The sequence below is a fragment of the Anastrepha ludens genome, chromosome 4 (assembly GCF_028408465.1).
Source record: "Anastrepha ludens isolate Willacy chromosome 4, idAnaLude1.1, whole genome shotgun sequence".
Classification (NCBI taxonomy): domain Eukaryota; kingdom Metazoa; phylum Arthropoda; class Insecta; order Diptera; family Tephritidae; genus Anastrepha; species Anastrepha ludens.
This window is the reverse complement of record NC_071500.1, coordinates 35039643-35060049: the sequence shown is the minus strand read 5'-3', so window position 1 is coordinate 35060049 and position 20407 is coordinate 35039643. Positions and strand designations below refer to the sequence as shown.

The window sequence follows — 20407 nt, the reverse complement described above, 5'->3', positions numbered from 1 at the left end:
GCTACATGCATCTCTGTTTTTGAGTTGCTGTATTGTTTATATGTTAACACGTTAAGGACCAATAAAAATGTAATAAAATAGTACTCGTTATTGTTAAACGATCTCCGTTTCAGTGTATGGAAAACTTATTCACGATATTTATGAACTTTCATTGAACATTTTGCTTAATATTTTGCGATTTGTATGTTTTTCGCTATAAAAACCTTTTGAAATGAGTTGGGTGATGTTGACAATGGCAATAAAAGTAAAGATTCCAAGTGTAGTCCCTTTGCTTTTACAACCAATGTTGAATTGTTGCCGAAGTGGATCGAGTTCCGCCGAAGGCCAAAAGCATTTAATGCGAAGTTTAGCGTCATTTAAATCAATCGACAATTGTTAATATACTTATTAATGTCAATATTAATAATCTTTAATAAAAATCATTTAAGGGGGGAAGCTGGTCTAGAGCGCAAAAAATGGGCATATTTTATGAATTTATTTTGACTCAACAAAGGAATCAATCGAAAATCTGTGAAATAGGTTTAATAATATAGCTTTCATGGTACAAATACAAAATTTTTCGTCTGAATTAATTTCAAAATGGCCGCTGTCCAGCAGTTCTCCTAAGGCGCCTTTTTTTTCTGGTGGGTCCATTGCCGAAGACGTAAACTCCTTAATTTTTGTCCTGGATCAAAAATAAAATTTTTTTAGTTTCTATATAACAACAGAAAGAGACGTACGTAGGATTTTTTCGCGAAATGGTGCACGTTTGAACAAAAAGTTACAATTTTCACTATAAAGAACGACATAAAATTGTTGATTAAAAAAAAAACTATGTAATATAAATAAAAAATCCTACTTACGTCTCCGGAGAAAGGTATTTCGAATGTATTGTCAAAATTTCGTAAGAATCGGTAAAGATTTGTTCGAGTTATGTCTTCGGCCAGTTTAAAAAAAGTGATTTCGAGAAAAACGCGTTTAAAGTTGTGAGTAGCGTTCGGGGCATACCTGCGAGGCACTGCCGTCGAATGAAAAATTTGGGCATTTAGACATTTTTGCTGGCATCCCTCATTTGGTATATTATTTCTAAGACCCTAAAGCACCTTTTAAGACAAAAAAAATTGTTTCGATTTTTTCGATTTTTTCAAAATTCTAGACCAGCTTCCCCCCTTAAATAGCAAATTACTGCTTTCTTGCATTGTTCACAATAACCCAACCTAACTTTGCATTATCGTTGCTATTTTTCAATTTGCTCTCGTAGTGAATTTTAAGTTATGCATACAGCCAAGGATGATAGAAAACAAGAGAGATGCGACGTCACACTAGTACAGTTGAGCGAGACAAATATGAAAATGCGAACAAGAATGCAAGACGAAGAAGTGATTAAACTAAAATAAATTCCACAAATATGACGTCAAACACACAGCGATTCTGTTAAATTAGCTGAAAGCAAAGTAGCAATACCATGATCGCGGTATAGCCATATTACTCTCTGACTTCAGCTGCAATCTTAAAAATTTTGTATTCTATCATTTTTGCGCACCAAAAAATTTGATTGAATGTTGACACGCACGATTATAAAGATAGGAAACAAATTGGTTTTCACAAATTTGTTCATGGGAATGGTAAATGGCAAAAGACGTTGTGGTAGGTTAAAAGCATAAAATATATTCTCATAATTACCAAATAGCCTGAACTTCACAAAGGAGGCAGTCAACATATTGTAAAATCCAATTTTTTTAAGGTTTGTAGATAAATGAAGCGTGCCTGGCATTTGGCACTTGTAATTTAATTATGATTATTTTGCACCTAGGTGAATAGTCTAATAAGGACCCAATGTATAAAATACTACAGGTCTGCTACTCGTACTTTTCCAGTAAAATGCTCTAGTAAAAAAACAGTAAAGAAATTTCTGAGAATTTGGCAGCATTGAATCTGAGAAGGCAATTATCGCAAAAAGTTCAAGAACGCAAATCTAGTAAGAACTAGCAGGTTTTAATGGTAAAACATGTAAAAAATTAAATTTGCGAATTATCTAAGTACAAATGCACACTTTCCATATGTTTATAGTTTTCCAAAATTGTTTATTGTATGGACATGGGCTCATAAACAGCTAATTATAATAAGTAAAAATTTATATATCATATTTTGGACAATAAACAACCGAAATTTTATAAGAAAAGACGTAATGATGTGATCCTCAATAATTTTTATGTATGGCAATTGGTGTTTGCCAAACAGATTTTCAGCATGGCCATGACTTTAACATGCCATGTGAGTCCAGGTTGGTCTCACAGTGCGAAGGGACTTTCAGGCATCGTGGTGACACTTGGTCTCACGGTATAATGTGTGAGATTTCGGTTTGTGCCGATGCAGCTGCTTCATAGAGGCTATTAGTAGTAGTGTATTCACGCCATACTAGAGCCATTGCATTGTTTATGCTGCTTGGCCTATGGGTATGAGACCAATGTGGCATCATATGGCCTATTCAAAAATTCAAATATTCTATTGTATTATGTAAAAAAAAATCGTGGCCGGACGAACCCCATTTTTTTTTGTTGTATGATGGCACTCAACGTATTAATAACAATTAGACAAATTATCGCGTACGAGAACACATCTAATATCAAGTCAAAAAATTTCTTAAAATTACATTTGAATGTGTATACACCCTGTGTCTTCAAAACCACCCTATGTTCTATTTTTCTTTTGACCCCGAAACCGGTGCAAAAGTAGCTAAACATGGCGTCAAAAGAAAAAATGTAGTGCACATTATATTTGAAAAAGTTTGCGATAAAAGTGAAATCTAACATTTAAAAGTGTAAATATATCAATAAAAGTTGATAGTCATGGATACTCCACAGCCGCCGCGTGGTAAGAATAATTCGTTTCAGCCACAAACTTGGTTTGTGCATTTTGCATTGCGAGTTCGTGGCCATAGATAACCACATTCGAGCCGCCTCACCCGGTTCAATTAAAAATATATGCATATGAAAAAATCACTATATCAAAATTTTATTTGTATAGATTCCAGTCTTCGGAACATAATCGACAAATTGGCTGAATTTGTGGCACGAAACGGGCCTGAGTTTGAAATGATCACCAAACAAAAGCAGCACGGCAATCCAAAATTTGATTTCCTCTATGGAGGCGAATTCGCTGGTTACTATCAATATCGAGTGACCGCTGAGCAAGCGTGTAAGCCATTACACATTTATTTTAATTTGCTGAAAGCATGATTGGATAACTACAAAATAAATGAGTTTGTTCAATGTGCTTTATATGTTAATAAGTACATTTGTATGAAATTGCTTAGTTTAAATAATCACACTTACCAGTTTTAAACCTAAATTATTAAAAAAAAATTATAACTATTGTGCGTTTCAGTTCTGAAACAACAAGGCTCACTTCCACAGTCCTCCACGCACCACCCGGCTTCGGTACATCATATGTCACATCATCAATCCCAGTCAGCGTCTCCGGGAATGTCACATCATTACACGCAGGGTCCTCCATCTCAAATGCATATCCCACAAACACAAGGATTACCACAAAACTCGCATGATGGAAATAGTTTCAATATGAATATGCAGCAACCACCACCAACTTCCTCAAATAACACAAATATCGCATTAAACCTTACTGGGCAAATAGAAGGGATTAATATGCAGCAAAACACTTTACGCGAGCAAATACATCAGTCCGAATCAAATCTCTCCGCACAACACTCGGTAATTTGTTATTAATACGTTTGCTTGTTTGGTCCAATATATGAAAATTAAATGATGAAGTAGTAGGTGGAGATTATAGCACTCTTTAGGATTATTTATAAAAACGGAAAGTTAACGGAATTATAAGCTATTTATTGTACATTTATTAATTTATATTTATTTATTAATTTACCGCGCTTCGATTAATTGAAAAGTATAAAAAATATACAAATTCTTAAATGTGTTTACTAAACAAATCAACATAACACAGCTGAAATGTGAGTACACATGTATTTGCAAACAAATTATTTAACTTCCAAAAACAATTTCGAAATTTCAGCCAGCGAGGTGTGTCCTGATGCTCTCATTTGAATGCTGATTTGATACTATCGAGATAGTTAAATTACAAAAAAACTGCATTACACAACATAGGCACAGCAACAACCACGTGATGGGATTATTGTGACTACAGTGCAGCTAAAAGTTCATTTAAAAAATGTTTGCTATTGTTAGTTACATTGTAATAACTAAACTTAAATATTTTTAGTTGTATTCAAGAAAAACTGTGTATACTTTTTAGGGGTCGTTTATTTAGTTCTGTATGTACCATATGTACAATACATGTTTTCGAATTTGTGCTGTCTAAAACTGGCGAGATTAGTTGAGATTCTTACCAGTTGTACTTCTGGCATTTGCCCTGATTTTTTCTTTGGTTTACTGTGTTAACTTACCGGTTCACTTAATTATGTTTCTTGAAACATATGTTCGCAGCTTGTATAAATGCATTTAGAGGTCCCAATATATCGTTCCCCTTTCGGAAATACATGAATAAGGCCTCTTTAAAGAATAAATTACTTGATCGAACCTTCGTATATATATTAAGTTATATCGTAAATACAATCGTACGTATTGTATATAATATACTCATGTACATATATCAAGCCTTTAAGCCCATATTTAAATATTTGCTTTACTTATATATTTTTAAAACCTCCATATGACACAAAAACTCAAAACAAAAAACAAACAAAACCTATTTCGCCTTGAAATTGTTGTGGTTCGAATTCGCTCAATCGCTCGTCTTTGCACTACGTCCAAAAAAACTAAAAACTTTAGGCACTGATGGCACAACAAGCTAAGCAAATTGAAGAAGCCATTGAAACGGCTCAGAATACGCTCTTGGAGAAGCAGGCCGAAGAGCATGGCATAGCGTTACGTGAATTCGACGGCATATTGCAGCCAATAATTGAGTCCTGCACGAAGGATAGCATTTCCTCAGGTAAATATGAGTGCATCGCTAACTAACTATAATAGTTTTTAGTGCAATCGAAAATTTTATATTTATTTGTTCTTATTTATAAACTTTAGTTAACTAAATACTTTTGCTCAAATTATTTGTTCTTTACATTATGCTATATATAATACTTTTAAAACTTGCAGAAATGTTAACAAAATAAAGTAACATTTTTGGTATTGCAATTTTAGGCAAAAACTGGATATTACAGCATTCATCCGACAGCGCAAAAAGCAATGTTGTTTTACAATATCTTTTAAAAAAGTATGCGTCAGTTAATCAATTATTTAATTTAATTAATTTATTAACTCATAACCAAATTTCTCTTCCACTCGTGGTGACCAAGAAGTATAATAGGAGCGCATTTTGCCTGACCCTTATTAATAACTTACATATAAATATGAATTTTTTCTTTAATATCTTGCTCCCTCAATTGTCGCTTGTAGTAAGAAAAAATATAAATTCGATAAGTAAAGACTAAACATTAATATGTATTCAACATTATCAGTATTTAAGTGTGTGCATGTTTCGAATAAATGTACACGCTGAAATACTGCAAAAGTAATGATACCGTTAACAACACATACAACAATTCAATACAATCTAAAATATACACTTTCACTTTAAAGAAAGATTTTTCGCGTAAAAATTTAGATTCTATAGAGATTAATCAAGTTACAGTGGGCAAGAGACACGGAAAATATCTTTGTAAATTTATTTTTAGGGCTTTGGTCACTGGTTCAACGTTTCAACAAAAATTGCATCTTATATATTTAGTAAATGATATACTCCACCACTGGTAAGTTTTGCAAAAACTATTTCCACTTTTATAACCGTAGAGTCCTTTTTGACTTTAACTGAAACCAAATTTAATTATACCTATAATTTAACTGAAACCAGAATAAATGCAATATTCGAATATGGTTTAATATTCGATCAAACGCTGCAAGTAAAATATAATTTAAAAAATAATCAACACAAAAGCTTCCACAAAAATATTATCATTTAACCCAATTGTCTCTTCTTAATAAACAAACAATAAATTTGGTTGAAACTCAACACTTTTTTTTTGTTATACGATAACTTTTTTGTAGCTTTAAGAAAGTTTCCTTCAAAACACTTATTCTGACTTTTCAGTGTGCGTAAGAATTCCCACGATTTGAAGAACAATTTGGAAAATGTGGTCATACCAATGTTTTGCAGTGCAGATTTAAGTGAGTTAACTCAAAAAAAAAAATTCTTTAGCAACATTCTACCTGTAGGCACATTTTTATAATTTTGTATACCCCACAGTTGCCAGCCCGGAGCAACGCGCTAAACTTACAAAGCTGCTCTCACTTTGGGAGTCAAAGGCAAAGTTTTTCGATGCATGCGTCATATCGAAGCTGCAGTCGCCCGATTCATCAATGCAAGAATACAAAACGAATTTGCAGAATTTGCACCAGGATATCGTTACGAAATTTGCACAAGCCACTAAGGCCACACTAGATAAGTACGAAAGTCGCATAGTTGTGAAATGACTCGCTTCATATCACAATTAACATTTACCTACTACTACCAACATTTGTGAATACGGAAATAAATTTTGTTTCGTTTATTACTCGCATGTGTGACGATCACTGTAGCTACCAGAAACAGCATCAAATCTTCATTCAGCATGCAACGCAACAAATCACACAATTGGAACAACAGAAGCAGCAATTGGAACAGCAGATGCTGGCATCTGTATTGCCAAATGCTGCTGCGCTTTTGCCGGCGGTTGCAGCGTTACCTCCACAACAACTGCAACAGCCAATTATTCCGAAGATTCCTTCGCTTATGGCGCAAAAAGTTTCTATGCCAGACGATGATGATGAGCTTATGAAGCCACCAGGGGTTGATGATAACAGTTATGGCGGTGGCAATACAAATAGGAATCACCATTATCAGCAACAGAAGCAGTATGATAACGGCATAAATTTTAATCAACCAACTAGTGCACAACAAAACAATTTCGCGCTTGATAATATGCCACAGCAAGGTGGTGCTGGGAACTTCTTTATACCTGATATGTCAAAGCCACCTCCAGGTTTTGCGAGTGGCGCTCCCAGTGCGGTTGCCAACCAAATAACGACCAGTTTGCAACAGCCATTTGGGCAAATGAACAACATTCCGCATGCTGCCAACAACAATAATAACGTAGGCGCTGGTAGCCTTGATGCGGGAGCTCCCAGTATTGATGTGCTGGCGCTTAACGCAGCTATACAACTTGTGTTAAAGCAACAGAATCAACAACTACAAAACTCTCATCAAAATATAGATGCGACTGGGCAACTTCTGGCACATCCAGAAACACAGACTCTACCACAGCCTTCAACGCAACCCCAAATGCCGCACATCTTGCTTGACAATGATGAAATTTCACCGTCATTAGGTCTTATGCCGCCACAAATTGAAATGGAGGAACAAAAACCATCAGCGCCTTATTATGACTTGCCTGCTGGATTGATGGTGCCATTGATACGTTTGGACGACTATAACTACAAGGCTCTGGATCCGGCAGAGATACGTCTACCACCACCTGCGCCACAAAGTGAGCGTCTAACAAACGCTTTAGCGGCGTTCTACGCGCCACCAACTCATGATCGGCCACGTGATACGTGAGTAGTTCTAAAGCTCTGAAAAGAAATTTATAAATTGTGAATGTAAATATTTTTTCAACAGTGAGGGCTGGGAAAAGCTCGGGCTTTATGAATACTACAAGGTGAAAAATGCGGCGAAAAAGCAGAAAGAGGAAGAGATACAAAAGGGTGAACGCGAAAAAACACGCTCACCCTCACCCATCACGTTGGAGAAACCCAAAACAAAAAAACTCAATAAAAGATGTTACCGGTAAGTTATATAAATATTTCTTATAGAATTGACCTAGCGCTATAATATTTATGTAATATATTGTTTTTCAGCTCAAAAAGTCGCAGCCGTTCGAAGTCACGATCACCATATCGTTCACCGCCTCCAGCGCGTTCATCTTCCAGCCGGCGTAATAACCGCTACAGTCAACGTAGTCGTTCACCTAGAAGATCGCCACCGAGAGAACGCAATGAACGGGAGCGTGATTCTTCTAGTAGTAACCGCGAAAATCGGTCGGAGCGTGCCAATCCACGACGTGAACGCTCCGTAACTCCCCCAAGTTTCTTGTATGTACACTTCTATAGCTATATTTATCACATTCATGGAACTATTCAATTTTTAAATGTAGTGGTGGAAACTTTCCAAAACCCAATGAGTTTATTGAAGAAACAAATAAAGGTCATCAAATGTTAAAGAAAATGGGCTGGGCTGGTTCGGGAACTGGTCTGGGTTCAAAGCAGCAGGGCATCGATCAGCCTATTTCAGGAGGCGAAGTCCGCGATCGCAAAGACATGTTTAAAGTAAAAAATTGTATATATACATACATATCATTTCTTGATACACAAGTTTCTCTTTGCAGGGTGTTGGAATTAATATGAATGATCCATTTGAAAACTTTCGTAAAAACAAAGGAGCAGCTTTTGTGCATCGAATGCGAGCACGTGATGAAAAGAGTTAAATGAATTATTTTGTATTTTTATGGAAATATTTACAACTTATTTAAAAGGCTAAAATATAAATAAAGTTTAATAGCAATTAAATAAAGATATTTTAGGCATAAGTCCAATCCGCGAAGCATGTAAAACAACTTTTATTATTTAATTTTTAAGAAAGCATTAGCCCTATAATAAAAAATTTCGACTTTCTGATTCATTGGTATGGCTGTGAGGAATTAATTATAAAATATTTTAAAATTACAATTGAATTTAAAACTTTATTAATAATAATTGCTTATAGGTCAAAATCTTTGCCATTTTATAATTATTAACCGCTAATTTTATATTACTACGCTTCCATGCTAAACGCTGAATTCGCCGCCTTGGCATTTACTTTTTCGAGTACCTGTTTGAGTCCTTTGCCTGGACCGCATTCGAAAGTGCGTGGAAAGTCGGCCCCTTCACGGCGCTCGTACATTAAATGCATAGTTTGTTCCCATTTTACTGGATTTGCAATCTGAAAATTTTATGTATAAATCATCTATCAACATGTCTACATTAATATTTACTCACTTGTTTAGGGAGTTGGCGCAATATATGCGTTGCATTGCGGTACTGCTTACCATCCACATTTGAATATACTCGAATAAGCGGATCCTTTATATAGATTTTCTTTAGTGCATTTGTAAAGGGTTCAACTGCTGATTGCATAATGGGCGTATGAAAAGCACCACTCACAGGAAGTCGTTTCATACGCTTAATTTTCAGAGCCTTCGCATTCACCTCGATATATTTCAGTGCATCCAAATTCCCCGCTATTACTTTGCAGTGAGGATACATGTAGTTGGCGACCCCACAGTATGGTGATTCAACGCCACGCTCCAAGCACCATTGCTGCGCTTTTGCACACACAGTTCCAATTGAAGTATCTGGTCCATACAGCACCAAAGCCATCCCACTGGGCACAGCATCGCATGCCGCCTGCATTGCATTAGCACGAACTTGTACCAGTCGTAGGGCTTTATCGAATGGCAATGCACCTGCGTACACTAACGCTGTTATCTCGCCCAAACTAAAGCCGGCAGTCGCAACACAATTATCAATAGCACGTGGTCTTTCTTCGCGCAGTTGTTCCAATGCTGCCAAAGACGACACCATCACCGCCAATTGTGCATACTCAGTTCGGTTAAGTTTGACGAGTGGTCCCTCAATACATAACTTCAGCAAATCATAACCCAAAACTTCATTTGCTAGTTCAAATATAGATCGGGCTGAGGGAAATCGCATCAATTGCGCCGCCATTCCAACATATTGTGCTCCTTGACCGGGAAATAATACAATGGTGGTTTCTTTAGGATTGATAGTACGCCGCTCATCCAAATCATTTTCTAAAGCGTTTACCAAATGCATTTGAGAACGCTTTTTCGACAAGGTAGATGATGATTCTGGTGCATTCGTCTGTGGAGGAGCCTCTGGATTCGTATTCCCGGCATCTTGGCTGCTTAATCGTACTCCTAAACCTTCAAATATAGTTTTAATAGGCGTTTTGAACGCAAGTTTCGCTGCGGTACTTCTTAACAGCATGACTTATTTGGTTCAATCAAATGCAAATCAATCTAAACAGCCGGTTTCATCAGCTGTTTGGCTAACTGATAACTGAGAGGTGAGGCGAATTGAATACCTAAAGTGGCACTTCCGAAAACCGTTACTATATATTTCGCGATTTTGAAAAGTATGACGTCAGGCACCACATTAATACAAAACTAACAAAGAAAACATTTGGAGGCATTTTACGGCATTTACGCGCATGAATGTGCATTTGCAACGACGTAATTCATTAATCAATGAAATATCGGCACGAACAAAGATAATAGAATACAAGGTTGCGCCTTCTAAATTCACTGTGTCGCCACGCTTCATGAATAAGTGAACAGAAAGAAAGGATATCACTTATTTGTGAAGAAGAAGAGTAGGCGAACACAATATAAAGTACCAAACAGAGGACATTCCCATGGCAGCCGGTTCTACGATACCGGAATGACTCGGATTTTCTTTCCCGACCAAGGGCTGCCGCCCCAGTATACTAGCCCTGTCTAGTGTACCGTACTTTACCTTTACCTTTACCAAACAGAGGAAATAATACACTCACACACACATTGCTCGGCTAGGCGCCATCCGTATGAAAACGCAAAAAAATTCATTTGTAGGCTTTATATACAGTTGTGATTTCACAAAACAATAAAATTGACAATTCGTTTTATTTAATTTGTTCAGTTTATCTCGAAAATCACAATATTACCAAGCCATTCACTGAATTTTCACAAGCATGTAATTTCTCCTCCTTTTGTTGGTTTTGTATTGGAGAAAAGCCTGGCGTCAGACATGTCAAAATTTCGAAGCATAAAGTAACTGTTGTCGGAAGACGACTCCTTTTGTCTTCAATTCGCTTTGACTAATACCCATTTGGCGCCTTCCAAAAATCATTACTTTATTTTTCGCAATTTTAACATGGTTCTAGATTAGTTTACTTATTTGTTTAATTCAGGACGAAGTTGAAAATTATTGCAGATCTGCAACAATAAATTATTAAAATATATATTTCGAACTGCGATCTTTTCAAATGCAACCCTTTCAGTGATGCGATCGCAAGAATAATAGAATTCAATTCGCCTTGGGTATGTTAGCTCTTTCAAAGGGGAATTACAAATTACGTTTTTGTTTGCAAGCGAAGAGTACATAGGTATATTTGATAATTCTCTTTATGCTTAGTGGATCATGCATTTTTTACCGTTTAAACATTTAAAGAACTATTTGTATGTGCACTGTCTAAGAATTTGACTAGTTGTCGTCATTATAATAAATCCACGGTTGTCATAGGAATTCCAAAGGAGTAATAGTGATTCGCAGTACATTCTGTAATGTCCTTTCGCTCGGCCATCGCAAAATGTGTGTTAGTTAATAAGTAAATGCTATTTATGGAAAAAAAATTAAGAAACTGTACCAATATCGAATATTATATAATACAAAAAATGTCACAGCGCACAATATGGGAGATTCAAAATGACTTGGCGCGTAGCAGCGCTCATGGTATGGAGATAGTATGGGACTCGTGAGTATAATATCCTATCCGTTTGTATATGTAATTTCCTATTCCTGTTTTCATATCTCTGTTTATTACAGTTTATCTGCTGATCAATCAGATATTTTAAAGGATAAAATTAAGAATATAATACCAGATCATAATCAAAGTGCAGTGGAAAACGCACGCAATAATCTTTTTCAAAATGTTTGGTCGCAACGTAAGTATCTAATTGACATTGAACATAGCACTGTATCATAATCAATTACCCACTGGTATGCACTACTTAGGCAAATATACTAATGGTGTTCTGCTCTCGACCATTATTTACATAATGGTAACTGAAGAGAAGGACTATGAATTGGCTAAATACTCTACCAAATTCAGTTTTCACCCCGTAATACGCACTCGCAAATGCTTGTGTAAGTATAAAATTATAAAATATTTATTTGGATGCTTTATTCGAATCATGCCATTTAACACGGAATTCCGTTTTATACATCTTTTCACATACTATTCAAGCATCGAATAATAGTTCAGGCTGTTGTATGGTTTTTATTGATGAACACTCGCGCATCTATGAGAATTGGCAGCAATATTTATTGAAAAATATTCTCCCCAAGGGAACCATGGTAGCGCCAACCAATGGGGTTTATACTTTAATTGATAGTGAAGAGGTAAATATTTCAATCTTGGTTGCAACGGGTAATCATAACAGTGATGCTATTTTTTAAATACTTCTACATTTCTTTGGATAATAGGTCAGCCTTGAAATATGCACTACTCCCAATACAAATTCGAAAAGAAAACTTGATACTGCAATTGGCGTAGGTGGATTAATTTCGGGTACTGCCCCACTTGCTCTCTCAATGGTTATGCCAATTACAGCACCGGTCATGTTAACAGCTACATTGGTGTCATTGGCTACAAGTGCGTATGCAACCGTACGGTCTGCGACATATTTAACAGATCGCTATAAGCATGGACAGTCCACATCTCTAGCTGATCGGGAGTCTAGAAGTAAATGGCTAGGTATTGCTGGAGGAGTGGCCGGTTTGGGTGCATCGGGTGCTATGAATGCGCTTACATATGCCACCTCTGCTGGTAAGGGGGTACCATTGGTAAGTGACGTACCGGTATTTGCCTAACATGAAAGACATTTTGATTAATTTTAGATGGCCAAAGTAGCTGTTGGTGGTATGAATGTGTCATCACTTTTACTCTCCGGTACTGATCTAGTAAATACCGCTTATGACTTATATTTGGTAAGCAATTTATAAAGTACCATAATTAAATAATATATGTACATATATGTACTATGTGCTTTACTTTATACACAGCTAAGCTACGACGAAGGACTAAATAGTTTAGATGTTCTACAACTCGCATCTTCCTTATTAGTTTTTACACATTCAATTAACAATTTGTCACTTGTCTCAAAGATTCCAACCCGAGGGGGTAGTGCATCAATTCGGCGTGCAATTCGCGAACAGACCAGGTAACAATTTATGGTCCTATGGTTCTTTAATAAGTCGACTAAATTTACTTTTACAGAAATTCGTACGGCAAAATTTCGAGTGAGTGCATGAGGATGAGTAAAAATTTAATAAAAATTGATCTAATACGCATGGTAAATAACATCCCCTCAAAAGAAGCCTTTATAGAGCAAGTCGGTAAATTATTGGCACAAGCTTCCACTGGCACGCTGGTTGGTAATGCAGTCAGTGAACTACCGCTACTAATAAGCTATACTATGGACGGTAAACTGAATCCCGTACAGCTACTAGCTGCGGCCGGGTTCAAATTTGTGCGTAACATATTGGATTCAAATAGTTTTATCGATTTATTAGGCACAATGGCAAATTTCATGAGTGAAAGAAGTTTTTATCTGTTGCTGAACTTAACAAGAACTTTTATGGATGAATATGGCGATGATATAAATATTGTCCTTCGTACTTTTATACCCACTGAGAAAGTGCTTTATGAAACGTTTATGTGGTGTGTCACAAAATACTCAAATCTCGCTTACGAGTTTCTCGAAAGTAAGCAAATTGAAATACTTCATGAACTCGAAAGGTACTTCTATTCATTAAATCCAATTGATGACAGTAATACATCTTTCAGCTGCAAAATTTGTAAGGGTTATTTTTATAATTGTCCCATATAATTTTAATTGTTTCCATTTTAATAAATAAATAATAATGCACCTTTTAATACTTGATATTGAGACAAATAACATAAAAAAAAATAATTCCAATAAAAGTGAATGTTTGTCTATTTGGTATGCACTCCCATACCGTTCATCCGCTTGTGATGAAATTTTGCTGTGTTGCAGGGATGTTTCATAAGTATATTCGGATTCAGTGGGTGGTTGGCTGGGTCATGTCCAAATGGATAGAAACGCTCCGGCTCTAAAAGTATTCGCTGCAGTACAAACTGGTGGTAGCAGAGGAAGAGGAAGGCCTCCTGTGCGTTGGAAAAATTAGGTGGAGAAGAACTTTACTTTACTTGATGTGCCCAGCTGGCGCCGGTTAGCACGAGAAAGAAACAACTGACGTGAACCGACAGTTAAACTCAGTCAAATTCGCTTAAGCGGTTATCGCGCCAATCAAGAAAAAGAAGAAAGCGACGTTGGAGTCGGTATAAAATATTCGTAGAACTATTAATTCTAAAAACGCTATATGTGGCAGAGAACGTACATTTAATAAATAATTTCACTCACGGCCCTGGGGGGAACAAAAGTTATTTACAAAATACACCTCAGAAATGTTCTGTGTCTGTGGTTCTATTTGGCTCATATTCAAAATGCATATAACTTTAAAGGAAACCAATGTTTCTAGGTGGCGCTGAATTCAAGATATTTTTGAAAATAGTGTTTGTAGTCCAAACCAGATTATTTTCTGAATGTATAGATTACAAAACAAATATTTTTGCTAAAAATAAACCTTGTATGTGGCGTAATGGGTACTTAATAACCTAGATAGACGGTGGCGTTAATCGGGATCAACGGCTTTATACGGAATTATGAAATGAAATGGAATGAAAAATAAATGAAACTTTTACAGAGAAAAACAAAAAACACTGCATGTAATACTAATACTTTACTTGTTTGATATTTCGGAGAGTTTGAAATTTTGTAATTTAGGTTTTTTAAATAAATAATTTTTTTTAGAATCAGAGCAGCTAATACCCGCATGTGGTCCATCTTTTACTGGCAAAAAGTATCCAATAAACAAATCAACTGTTTTTTAAACCGCGTGACAACCGGCTGACACACAACAATTTTAATCAGAATTAGCGCCGGTAATCCCAATTAACCTCGCCGTCTGCCTATACTATAAGATATAATGTGTTTGCTAAGTGCCAGACGAATTATAGAGAGATGTTTTTTACAGCGTATTTTCTATAAGAGCACTGACAAGTTCAATCACACTTTGTCAAATTCTTTTTTTATTGTAACTAATTTTCAGCGTTCCTTTTCACGAGCTGCTGATATCGTTTTTGTTGCCATCCTATACGTTGAATAGTTTTTATCGACCGTTTTGGAGTGGTCTTCGTAAAATTATAATATGGCACCATTGGCGACATTTGCGTTATGAGGCAGCAACAACAACACGGATTTGCGTCAAAAATGTGTATTGCGTGAAAAGTCGTATTTTGTTGTGTAAAGAATGTTTTGGTCCAAATAAGAAAGTTCAGCAGCAACATGATATTTAACGGTTTTAATTAACAGCTTAAAAAAAGCAAAACTAGTAATAGAAGCGAAAAAAGCACATTTTCTTAAAAGATTAACGAAAGAGTACCTTTCTTTAAGTGTTCTGCACGCCCATAACTCTAACAGGAAAAACGCGTCACGGCTCAATAAATGGAATTTGCCTGGCAATCAGGGACCAGCTGATTTGATTTAATTAACTGGAGCTCTGATTAATACTTTATCTATAAAATGAAATAAAACACTTATTACTTAAAAAAATTGAATACGTCAACATCAAATTCTTCCATTTGACCTTTCTGTTGTGGAGAAGACTTCATTTGGCTTTGCATTGTCAACTGACTTGCTTAGTTTTCATTAAAAAAGATGGGTCAGGTGTTTCGATCAGGGTCAGCATTGCTTTCACATCGCGACGGTCATAAAGTAACCAAGGCTACAGAAGCACGTATTCAGACTCTTTTCGAAATACTGCGGGCTAATCCGAAAGTATCCATACACACTTTGGAGAGCCTTTTGCTGCAAATTCCAAAGGTATGACTAAACTGATACCTAAAATTTTCTAATATGCATATTTCAAGACAAGTAAATTTAAAATTAACATAAAATGTATACATTTTTTTAGAACGAAACTATTTTGATAATACACGATGAATGCGGGTACAATATACTGCAGCGTAGTGTAGGCCTTAACCACATCGAACTCACCAAGTGGTTGTTACACCGGCATCGGCCAGATGTTAATCGTAGTCCCTGTTCACTGCCATTGCATATAGCTTGTTTGAAGGGATATGAAGAATGTGTGGAATTACTTCTAAAACATGGGGCGCGCATCGACACTGATTCACGCATGTGCTTTCCAGGTGTTCATTCGCACAACTGTGAAGAAAGTGGCAAGTATCATGGTAATAATGATGATGTGGGAGCTACGCCAAATGTATGCGAACGTGCTCATACAAAACTGCAAAATGCTGTTTGCTACGCCATAGATGGCGACCAGATAAATGTGCTAAACATATTGGCACAAAAAATGGAAGATCCTTGGGTATTAATTTAGTATATTTCTACAAAGTGAATTCCTCTAAGCGATATTTTATACTATTGCAGGTACCCTTTCGAGTTAAAAAACCGTTATTGCATTTAGCTTGCGAGCGTGGAGCCTGGAATTGTGTACAACAACTGGTTATGACTCGTTCGGAAGAGATTAATTTGATTAAAGACGAATATTATCCTATTCATCAGGCTGTGCTGCATGAGGGACGTTTTTTGGAGCTTCTCATACAACACGGTGCTGTGACGACTGTACGCACGTGTACGCAACAAATGACACTTTTGCACGTTGGTATGTTAATGAAAGAATTTTTGAAAACTCTAACAAATTTTAGGTTGTGCTAGATGTGTTTTAAAAATTAAAAAAAAAAGCATCATTGTCATTTAATTAAGTCACTTTATGGTTTTTCAATATTCGCAAAATTTTTCATGCTAAATTTTTATTGTTATTTTTTTATGAAAATATAGTTCATTGTATAACAAAAATCGTATAAATCAAAGTTCCAAACTTTTGTTAAAAGTGTAACAAATGTAAAAAATTGTCCACAAAATTTAAAAAATTTTAATCAGATTCTTTAGAAAAGTGCTCAGTATCCAGTTTTATTGCCCGTTTAATTTCAATACAATAAAGTCGCTCAAAAATCCCGTTGACTTTTTATAATTTTTTTGCATACGATGTTGTGAATTTTTTTCCATACATATGACTTGTGCGGAAGTCTTTTATATGATGAAAGGAGCCATTTTTATTGGCGCCACCCACTTTTAAACAAATTTGTATTTATCAAAATTCGCTTAATCTAATTGAAACTAAAAACTGTTTAAGGTAAATAATAATAAAATAGTTTCCAAGTTGTGTACATATTTGTATATGCAATTATTTAAAGTTAGAAATTTATAATTTATACGGTTCCGATTGTGTAGGCCTTCAACAAAAAAGGCACCTTATAAAATGCTCGGCTAACATTTAAAATATATACAGCTTATAGAATTTTATTATAAACTCGCTTTGTTTTACATTTTGAATTAATTTTTTTGTTTTTTTCTTTCATCAGTTATTTTTGCAGCGCGCAAATCTGCTGAAGATACCTTAAGTACCTTACGTATTTTATTGGAGCGCGGATGTAAGGAACTCATCAACGAACCTGACTCTCTAGGCAATACACCACTTCATGCCTTGATAGTGCGCTATGCCCTAGAGGAGGCCCGGTAATTACCAGTATTCAAACAGCAATTGCAAAATATATATTATTCACCTTAACATAATTTATTACAGCTATGGCTATGACAAGTGGAGCAAGTGGGATGTGCTGCATCTGGTGCGTTTCCTGCTGCAAAACGGCGCAAAGAGTTCGATTAATCAAACCGGCAATAGCGCGCTGGCATGTGTCTTTCGACATGTACGCGACTGGGAAGTGTGTTTTGAATTGCTGAACATGCTAATCAAAGAAGACGGCGATCCGAATATTGTGGGACGTGATGGTTCAGTACCTATAATGGTATTGCTTGTACCGTTAATTAATAAGGACCAACTGCACCATTTTACGCACTCTATGAAGGTAAGCCAAATGACAAAAATTCCACTTTAGTCAGTTAATAATAACTAATAGATAAGAGATTATGTACAAATTTTATTTTAGTAAATTATTTCAACTATAGTTTCACTAATTGTATTTTCGTACATTAATTTTAGGTGTGCTACTTGAATTGCATTCGAATACTACTGCAATATGGCGCCAATCCAAATTGCTCGTATCGCTCAAATTTAACACCGCTACATGTTTTGGTATTTACCGTTAGTGAAAACTTTACGCTTAATTGTGATGCACAAAAACGAACAAATTTCGACTTTATTAAGAATATATTGTTGTTATTATTGCAACACGGTCTCGACTGCAATCAAACATATCCGCACATACTACAAGCCGTATGTGATATGGTACAAAATGTGCGCAACTGCTCCGACATGCAATGCATCTACGAGTTGACTCTCACGCTCATACAGTACGGTGCTGATCCCAATATAGTGCTCAGTGGTCAGGCGACCACAGGAAGTGCCATATTCTCCAACGAAATTGCCAGCTTTGGCGAAGCGCTCTGTAGTGGCGGCAGTGGGGCCAATAGCAATGGCGGCGTCGCCGGATCCAGCAGTGGTGGTGAAAGCTCGTTTCGCAATTCGTTTCGTACACACTCACGTTACCTGCTTTTTTATTATATAATTTTAATTACAAAGAAAGAGTTTATTCTTAATGATCCAGCACTGACCTTTACACGCATTATACATTTGTTTTTCTTGACGATGCATCATGGACCATTATACAATTGCCTTAAGTCGTTGCATAACTTTTACGTGGCGCAAGTGCCAAATAAAAAGACCGAACAATTGATATCGTTAATTTCTTCATTGTATCGCAAACCGCGCAGTCTTAAACAAATGGCTCGTATCGCCATCTACGAGGCGATAAATCGCAAACTAGCACAGAATGTGAATCGGCTCAATTTACCAGGCCCACTGAAAGAGTATGTATTACAGTTCGAGAGATAACATGTGCAGCGCACAAAGGAGGTGAATAGAAATCCATTAGTAGTCGAAATAAATTCCTTATACCCACCTTACCCCTACTCCAATTTTCCACTACTCAAAACAATCATTAAATCCAGCAACGATCTACAAAAACCAATTGACTAAATATTAGTTATTAATAAAAAAGTAATAGTTTAAGGCTTATTGTACCTAAAAATTAAAATAATATATGAGCAAAAGTTTATGAAAAGTGTACATTTGTCTACACAAGTTGAAAAGTGGAACCTGTTCTAAAAAGTTGTGATAAGTTTTATTATTATTTCCTTATGCATATTACAAAGAAATATGTATTTGTGTGGATATAAATCCACACGTTTTTGAAGGTATCGATTGAATTCAGTTTAACTCTTGTTCATATTTCAAGTTATATATAAAATTAGATAAATATTAAATAAATATTAGCATCGTTAAATAAAAATAAAGCTGCCACATCCATTGAAATTATAAATTCGTTGATCCAATTAAGAACTAGTGAGTATATGTACGATCATATCTAAATCCTACATGATATAGGGCAATACAATGCAATATATTCTGTGACAAATTTTACAATGCACACGGCGAGAACAAATTCGGAGAAAAAAGTTTCCTCATTTTGGCTTTTGTTCGTATGCATTGTCTACTTATAAATTATACCCAGTTTCGTGGCAAACTTCGTTTGTTATCAATAGAGTGGGGAGCAAGGAAAATCGCATTGCAGTGATTGCATTACAAAAGTGTGGTAAAAATTAAGTGAGATCTACGAATTGCTGAAAAAACTTAATATTTCGAGAATGTCTGTTTACCGCGCGATTAATCGTTTTTCCTAAACGTCTGAAGTGAGAGACAGAAAAAGAAGGGGGGGGATCGGGTACTTTTTCCCCCGGGCCTGGAGTTTTCAGAGGGGCCCGGACTCGAGAGTAATTCGAATTATATGAATTAGACATAATTGGAAAGGGCCCGCATTTGCAATTTTCCCCCGGGGCCCGGATATGCTGTCTACGGCCCTGGTGGGGAGTGTCTTGTAAAGACGTTACATATCCTTATTTCTGCGAAAAAGGCGGTAAGAATGGGGCAAAAGTGTACCAGGAGGATGTCTTAGAAGGCGTAATGAAGCAGTTGAGCAGTACTCTCTTCAATGGAGTTGGCGTTGGATCTTCCAGCAAGATTCCACTGCAGTCCATACGACAACAACCACCCAGCAGTGGCTAAAAAACAATATTCCTGGGTTCATAGCCGCAGAAGTTTGGAAGTCCAGATCTGAATCCATTGGAATCGTTTGAAGATGGTGACTACTTCGAATGAAAATAATTTTCTTTTAATATTTACATGATTAAATAAAATTAACTTCATTAGCAGTTTTTGCATTTTCACGGATGGCTCCAGGACCGAGCACGGCTCCGGCTCTGGGGTCTACGTGGAATCCAGCAGGACAAAACTGCACTTCGCTCTTGGAATGCATGCATCTGTGTTTCAAGCTG

General features: G+C 36.2%; 4 protein-coding genes across 4 annotated transcripts; 3 read left to right on the top strand and 1 right to left on the bottom strand.

Moving 5' to 3' along the window:
* Window positions 1-2685: 2685 nt before the first annotated feature.
* Window positions 2686-8552, top strand: LOC128861618 (calcium homeostasis endoplasmic reticulum protein). Its single transcript, XM_054099872.1, has 13 exons — window positions 2686-2853; window positions 3007-3177; window positions 3367-3710; window positions 4806-4968; window positions 5175-5247; window positions 5708-5782; window positions 6121-6197; window positions 6277-6475; window positions 6609-7622; window positions 7687-7854; window positions 7926-8159; window positions 8222-8393; window positions 8453-8552. Exons 1-13 carry the CDS (start codon window positions 2829-2831, stop codon window positions 8549-8551), a joined length of 2814 nt encoding a protein of 937 aa, XP_053955847.1. The 5' UTR covers window positions 2686-2828; the 3' UTR covers window position 8552.
* A 102-nt stretch (window positions 8553-8654) lies between these two features.
* Window positions 8655-10179, bottom strand: LOC128861619 (probable malonyl-CoA-acyl carrier protein transacylase, mitochondrial). Its single transcript, XM_054099873.1, has 2 exons — window positions 9102-10179; window positions 8655-9045 (listed from the first exon to the last, which is right to left on the bottom strand). The coding sequence occupies exons 1-2, from the start codon at window positions 10110-10112 to the stop codon at window positions 8878-8880; spliced, it is 1179 nt and encodes a 392-aa protein (XP_053955848.1). The 5' UTR covers window positions 10113-10179; the 3' UTR covers window positions 8655-8877.
* A 1054-nt stretch (window positions 10180-11233) lies between these two features.
* LOC128861617 (uncharacterized) lies at window positions 11234-13821 on the top strand. Its single transcript, XM_054099871.1, has 8 exons — window positions 11234-11637; window positions 11709-11827; window positions 11898-12029; window positions 12130-12284; window positions 12369-12728; window positions 12783-12872; window positions 12948-13105; window positions 13162-13821. The coding sequence occupies exons 1-8, from the start codon at window positions 11495-11497 to the stop codon at window positions 13772-13774; spliced, it is 1770 nt and encodes a 589-aa protein (XP_053955846.1). The 5' UTR covers window positions 11234-11494; the 3' UTR covers window positions 13775-13821.
* A 1387-nt stretch (window positions 13822-15208) lies between these two features.
* Window positions 15209-19388, top strand: LOC128861616 (ankyrin-3). The gene is made up of 6 exons (XM_054099870.1): window positions 15209-15850; window positions 15942-16361; window positions 16424-16658; window positions 17419-17572; window positions 17640-17922; window positions 18057-19388. The coding sequence occupies exons 1-6, from the start codon at window positions 15686-15688 to the stop codon at window positions 18906-18908; spliced, it is 2109 nt and encodes a 702-aa protein (XP_053955845.1). The 5' UTR covers window positions 15209-15685; the 3' UTR covers window positions 18909-19388.
* The last annotated feature ends 1019 nt before the right edge of the window (window positions 19389-20407 follow it).